This window comes from Sinocyclocheilus grahami, unplaced genomic scaffold (assembly GCF_001515645.1).
Source record: "Sinocyclocheilus grahami isolate Dianchi unplaced genomic scaffold, SAMN03320097.WGS_v1.1 scaffold1310.1, whole genome shotgun sequence".
NCBI lineage: Eukaryota > Metazoa > Chordata > Actinopteri > Cypriniformes > Cyprinidae > Sinocyclocheilus > Sinocyclocheilus grahami.
The window spans coordinates 229,880-237,074 of NW_015506489.1; the positions used below are offsets into that span (position 1 = coordinate 229,880).

The window sequence follows — 7,195 nt, forward strand, 5'->3', positions numbered from 1 at the left end:
TGTGTGTGTGTGTGTGTGTGTGTTTGTGTGTGTGTGTGTGCGCGCTTCAGGTCGTGGCGGCTGGAAGACTCATCAGAAGAGTAAACTGAATGTGATCATGAGACAGGAGGAGCTGATCGCTCAGAAGAAGAGAGAGATCGAGGCCAGACTGAAAGAACAGGCTCAGAAGAAGCAGAAGCCCGTCCAGAACCAGAACCTGGACCAGAACCAGTCCAGCAGGTGACGCACGGCTCTGATCATCAGTACAGCAGAACAGACCTGATCTGTGTGTGTGTGTTGATCTCTCTCTCTCTCTCTCTGTGTGTGTGTGTGTGTGTCAGTTCTCCTCCCTCAGAGGCATCTTCATCCTCCTCCTCCTCCTCCTCCTCCTCATCAAACAAGTTTGTGAACGACGGCAGTTTCCTGCAGCAGTTCCTGAAGATGCAGCGAGAGAAGTCCAGCGCTGACGAAGGTTTGTTTCTCTCTCACACGTCACGGGTGTTTGCTTCAACAGTATCTGCACCACTGCAAATGTGATATTACAGTTCAATAAATAAGAAGTTGATACACTGTTACATTTTAGACAAATACTGTATGTTTTTGCTCAACTTCACCAATGAAAACCGCTCTAAACAGCTTTTCGTTCCTGAATGAATCAGTGTTTTGAACAAATCAATGATTCGATGACTCACTCATACAGACAGTGACTCAGTCGTTTGAACGAATCAGTTGAATGAATGACTCACTTAAGACATTTAACTCACTTTTAGTTTCATATTTAAATCATTTTATTTTTTAAGTGTTTTCATCTTTCAATATTCAAAATATAATTTTTTAAAACATTAATAGTAATGTTTAATATTATCATGCATAGTGTTATTTATACATGTGTAAATGCGGCGTTAGACGCAGCATCTGTGCCGCTTCTGCAGAGCAAACAAGGGTTTTGTTTACTAATTTCATCTGATTGATGACAGTCTATAGTTTCTCATTATTCTAACTGAATATATAGATCAAATGTGAGAATCGGATGCATCTAATTAAGGTTAGGTTGTCAGCTGATCACTGCACAGAATATGATGAATATGAAAGGTTTTGTGAGCCAGCTGATACGAAAGTCCTAAACCAGCACACTCCGTCTAATTATAGTTATACCCCTGGTCTTGCGTCACTATAACATGAGCGCTTGTACTTCTGCTGAAGTGAAAAGTGAAATAATAGTGCATTAATGAGGCTGTAATTCAGCTGGATTGTAGTTTTCTCACTGATGTGAAACTTTTGGCCTCAACTGTAATTACAACCTTGTGGTGATGTTCATGCGCATTGTACTGAATACTTTTAAAATGCACCATGTGATCTGCTCTGTTTGGACTGTTGTGCCGCTCTTGTGCTGATGTCATTTCCTGTAGGATCGGCCGGCTCCGCCCCCAGCGCTCAGAGCCCGCCCTCAGCCGGAGGTCAGGCTCAGAAGAGGAGCGTTCTGATCGGAAAGCGGCCCGGTCTGGGGGTCAGCAGCATGATCAATCAGTTCAAGAACTACTCTCCGTCCAAGAAGACAGCGCTGCCCGCGGCCCGACCCAGTGTGTTCAGCTCCCCCGATGATGACGAGGAGGAGGACGATGATGCAGACTACCTGGAGGTCAAAGGTATCGCACTCTCCACGTTTTGACCAGGGAACGTTCATCTAAAGGCCTGTTGACAGCAGCATTCTTCCTCTGGTTGAGTTAACGTGACTAACTAAAGGACTAGTTCACCCATCAGTCAAACTCATGAAAGGAGACGTTTAGCAGCATGTTCTCGCTGCTCTTTTACACAAGAGGGACGTGGATTGTTATTGATACTGTGAAGCTCCAAAAGCACCATAAATATTCATAACAATCCGTATGATTTGCACTATTGGCTTCTGAAGTTACATGATGCGTTGTGTGAGGAGCAGACCCACATTAGTTAGTTTATTAAGTCAGCATGAAGTGGAAATCCACCCTATTTGTATTCTAAATGCATGTTATAGATCTTATTGTAAACAGTCAATTTTTTTTTTATGCTGTGAGCTCATAATGTTTAATCAAATCCTCATAACTGGATCTTCTCTCTGGATTTCTCCAATCGTTTAGTCTCTTAAACTCCGCCCCTGCAGCTCTCGCTCATCTGCATACACTTTTGAGAGCCACGCCCACATCTCAACATCCAATCAATGAGGACCAAGTCCCGCCCTGCATTGATTCTTAGTTTCAATCAAATATGCGTCATAATACAGAAGAAAAGCTCTGTTTAGCTATGACTTTGAGTCCTGAATAATTAGTGCAAGCAGGCATTCAATTCTGACACGTGAAGTAAAACTATTATAAAATACAGTTGATAAAGCTTTGCCTGAAGATGAAGAGATTTTTGTATACTGACCTGAGAATCATTTTTTCTCTGTTATTATTTCAGCAGTCGTGTCTTGTTTGTTTTCTATCGGCTGTTTAGAAATGGCAAATGAATCGCTCTTTTGATCGAACAGGTTTGCAAAGCGTTCTGAAATTGTTTGCGATTCCGGTTTGATTCATTTGGACAGTGCACTCGCACACTGAACCTTTTTTTTCATAATTGAGAAATCTGCACCCTCAGATTCCAGATTTTCAAATATTGTCCGATCCTAACAAACCATACATCAATGGAGAGATTATTTATGTGTGATGTATAAATCTCAATTTCACAAAATTTTACCCTTATGACTGGTTTTGTGGTCCCGAGTCACAAATAGTATTTTCTTTTAAAACATACAAAAAATTGTATGCATGAGGTGATATCTATCGACGATCCATTGTAGTGTAAGAAACAAACTTGTAAATGTCTGTGATTAAGCAGCAATGCTTATTAACGAGTCTGTGCTGCACTGTATGTACGTAACAGTTTCAAAATATGAAGTGCAGCTCCAGTGCTGATGAAAGACTAGAAAGGCTCAGGTTTAGCTTTAAGATCATGATGAATAAGCGGCCCGCTGCTCACTCCGTTCATCGTGTGACTGTATGTCCGTCAGATTATCAGATGTGCTGTGTACAGTGTTTGCGTTATGCTGGCGTTCTCATAGCCTGCTTAAAGTTTCCCCCCCAGAGGACGGAGATCTGCGGCTCGTCATCGATAAGATGGCCTCGTTTGTCGCCGAAGGCGGTGCTGAGCTGGAGAAGAAGGCCATGGAGGACTACAGAGACGATCCCATGTTCTCGTGAGTTCCTCATCTGTCACTGGTAGCTCGTTGTTTTCTGTGTTGAGTCCAGATCTTCCAGCACTGACTCTCTCCTGCGCAGGTTCCTGTTTGAGAAGAGCAGTAAGGAGTATCTGTACTACAGGAGGAGAGTGGCGGAGATCAGACGAGACGCGCCGCGTCAGACCGATGGTGAGAAACACGTTTAACAAACTGCAACAATGCCTCCATTCCATTCGAGTATTGGATTTTTTAAAAAAATCCTTGATTTCATATTGCCCGCGTCGAGTAATCAACTAAAAACCAGAGGTGGCTCATTTCACAGACGAGAATCCAGGAAACGCATTATTAGACCGTTTTCCAAGGCAGCATGAAAAATCATAATGAAGCATAATTCTATTGTGAATTCACAAACGCTACGATTCAATTAAATAAGTATATGCGATGCAAGTTTAATAAATGTGCTTTAGTTATTTATGTGCGTGTCACAGTAAACGCTGCTCCGCACAAACTCTTATCATTTACATGTGTGGAGCGTCTCAAACTCATCTCTGCATGTTGTTGTGTGTTTGGGTTTATTATAACGTTTGTCTGGGAATGCAAATCATTTATGAACCTACGCAAACTCAGGAGAACACATCAGTATCTTTCTCAATATGTTCATCGCGATTTCCAAATGAAAGCTCAAACCCTCGCTCTGAGTTTAAACGTTTTGATATCCACATATTCAACAAATTGCAGTGGCTATAGCATTTCTGTCCTAAAGAAATGGCCACATATTAAAGATTAAGTGGAAATTCGAATTAAATGTTTAGTCAATATTAAACAAGTATTAGAGCACATTTGACCCCCAAAGCCCGGTTCGTTTGAGTAGTGTGACCGCTCCGGTTCATTTAGCTGTCTCTGGCTCGGTTGGAAGAGGTGGGCCAAAGCGCGGTTCTTCTGATACGTGCAGCATGATCGCGTGAACATTTCTGAGCGGCAAAAGTGATTAATCTGTTAAGCGATATATTGTGAGAGAGTCGTGTGTCACCGCGTCCCAAAGACTCAAAATAATAAACCACAAAGTTAACAAAACGATGCTCTCCTCTGTGCTGAGCGAGAGTGCTTCTCTGCTGTCGTCACTATCAGAAACTTTCCTATTACACACTTATGAAGTTGTGATTACGAGTTTGTTGCGTTCAAGTGATTTGTTGTCGGAAATAATTAAATGTAATATTCCATTGGTTGATAACCATAAACATTCACTGTGCTAGATACTCAGCTTGATACGATTCTGGAATTTCGGTCAAATACATGATTATCTTATCTTAGAATACAATATGCTTCAAATACCTATAAACAGTGAAATAAGCATAAGTTAAACTCCTGCTGTTCTTCAGAAAAAAACCCAGCTCCTGCAGATTCTTCAGTTTTCCAGCATCTTCTGCATATTTGAACCCTTTCCAGCAGTGACTATGGTTTTGAGATCCATCTTTTCACACTGAGGACAACTGAGGGACTCATACATAACTATTACAGAAGGTGAAAACATCTACTGATGCTCAAGAAGGCAACACAATGCATAAACTTTTTTAATCGGATAATCAGGGTAAATTGTACTTGTTTTTTCTTCTGGGAAACATGTAAGTATTTATGTAGCTTCTTAAGTGCAGTACCAATTGAAAAAAATATGATCGTTAAACAAAATTATGAAACATTTACACATCATCATCCTGTTCAAAAGTTGACACCCCCGGCTCTTAATGCATCGTGTCTTCTTCTTGAGCATCAGAACATGTTTTCACCTTTTGTAATTAAGTATGAGTCCCTCAGTTGTCCTCAGCGTGAAAAGATGCATCTCAGAATCATACAGTCACTGCTGGAAAGGGTTCAAATATGCAGAAGATGCTGGAAAACTGAAGTTTTCTGAAGAACAGAGATCAGTTGAACTGTTCAGAACAAACAAGGGACTCATGAACAACCATCACTAAACAGAAAAACAGTCGTGGATCATCAGGTAACCACACACTGTATTAAGATTCAAAAAAACTTTTGAAGGGGGTTATTATTATAAATTCAGTTATTTTGTCGTCTTGTGGAGAGTATATATAAACATCTGCTAAGTGAAATAACTTATTCAGGAGAGTACTAAATAAAAATAACATGCAATTTTCATGATCACTCTTATTTAGTTAAAATTAACATATTTGCATATTCTGCAAGGGGTATGTAATCTTATGAGCACAACTGTATGAGCTTATGAGCTATACATAACAAATATACACAGCACACACATATATTGTGCAAACAAGAACTTTTATTTTGGATGCAATTAATTGCGATTAATCGTTTGCACCAATGGACACGCCTCATCCGTCATCTGTAGATGTGCGTTCAGTCGTGTAGTGTACACATCCAGCCGCAGTAGAGCGTCTCAGACATGTGTGTGTCCGTGTGAGTGTGTGTCCGTGTGAGTGTGTGTGAGAGTGTGTGAGAGTGAGTGTTTCCGTGAGTGTGTGTGTGTCCTGTGTGTCCTGTGTCCTGTGTCCGTGAGAGTGTGAGTGTGTCCGTGAGAGTGTGAGTGTGTCCGTGAGAGTGTGTGTGTCCTGTGTGTCCGTGAGAGTGTGTGTGTGTGTCCGTGAGAGTGAGTGTGTGTGTGTGTGTGTGTGTGTGTGTGTGTTTGTGTGAGTGAGTGAGAGTGTGTGTGTGAGTCCGTCAGGCGTCATTGTGCTCTTCCCAAACCCCATCCAGCTCTCTCTCTGCTGCAGTACACTCACTCATAATGGAGCTTGTTTAGTTTGAGCTGCTGGTTCTGATAGACTGCTTAGTCTCCTCCTCAGTGGATGACAGCACCAGGAAGGTGGCGGAGAAACTGGCGCACTTCGTGGCGGACGGCGGCACGGAGGTGGAGATCATGGCTGCTCAACACAACCGAGACAATCCCGCCTTCAGGTGAGATGCTCCTAAAGGAGATTTAATCAAACCACACCGTCTGTGACTGGAGAAACTGAGAAGAAGGCCTGTGGCATTCACCTGTGTCAAACACCCACAATGCACTATATTTAACATGGATATTAAACTCACCAGAAAGTGATTACAGAAGTTGTCTAGAACAGGGAGGCACTGATAAACAGAAGATGATGTTTTTTGCTCTTTCTCAGTTTCCTGTACGACTATCAGAGCGCGGCTCATCGCTTCTATAAGGCTAAAGTGGACGAGTTCCGTCAGGATAAGAGCAGCAGTGAATCGCAGACGGCCGTCTCACAGGAACACACACACACCGCCGCCAAGAGGAAGAGGAAGAGCCGCTGGGGAGCCGAGGATGATAAAGTGGAGCTGCCCACGCCAGCGCTTATCAGCCCTACTGCTCCAGCGGCCGGATCCAGCACTCCTGCACTGACAGGTACACACACACACACACACGGACACACTCACACACACACACACACACACACACACACACACACACACACACACACACACACACACACACACACACACACACACACACACACAACGCACACACACACACACTCACTCACACACACACGGACACACTCACACTCACTCACACGCGAACACACACACACTCACTCACACACGGACACACACACACTTACTCACACACGGACACACACCCAAACACACGGACACACACACTCACTCACACACGGACACACACTCACTCACTCACACACGGACAGACACACTCACTCACTCACTCACTCACACACGGACACACTCACACACGGACACACACACACACGCACACACAATCACACTCACTCACACACGCACACACACACACTCACTCACACACGGACAGACACACTCACTCACTCACTCACTCACACACGGACACACTCACACACGGACACACACACACACGGACACACAATCACATTCACTCACACACGGACACACACACACTCGCTCACACACGGACACTCACTCACTCACACACGGACATACACACACTCACTCACACACGGACACACACACACACTCACTCACACACACACACACACACACACCCACACACTCACA

The 7,195-nt window shown here is 43.3% G+C and overlaps 1 protein-coding gene across 3 annotated transcripts in view; it reads left to right on the forward strand.

Moving 5' to 3' along the window:
- LOC107569091 (SURP and G-patch domain-containing protein 1-like) overlaps nt 1–7,195 on the forward strand; it is a 10,718-nt gene that overhangs the window by 1,455 nt on the left and 2,068 nt on the right. For 2 of the 3 annotated variants that reach the window (XM_016255086.1, XM_016255088.1), the window contains exons 2-8: nt 51–219; nt 321–451; nt 1,389–1,625; nt 3,064–3,187; nt 3,270–3,358; nt 5,977–6,100; nt 6,310–6,551. In XM_016255086.1, the coding sequence (XP_016110572.1) occupies nt 51–219; nt 321–451; nt 1,389–1,625; nt 3,064–3,187; nt 3,270–3,358; nt 5,977–6,100; nt 6,310–6,551 (1,116 nt within the window). The remainder of the gene's footprint in view (nt 1–50; nt 220–320; nt 452–1,388; nt 1,626–3,063; nt 3,188–3,269; nt 3,359–5,976; nt 6,101–6,309; nt 6,552–7,195) is intronic. The other variant, XM_016255087.1, reaches the window with a different exon arrangement.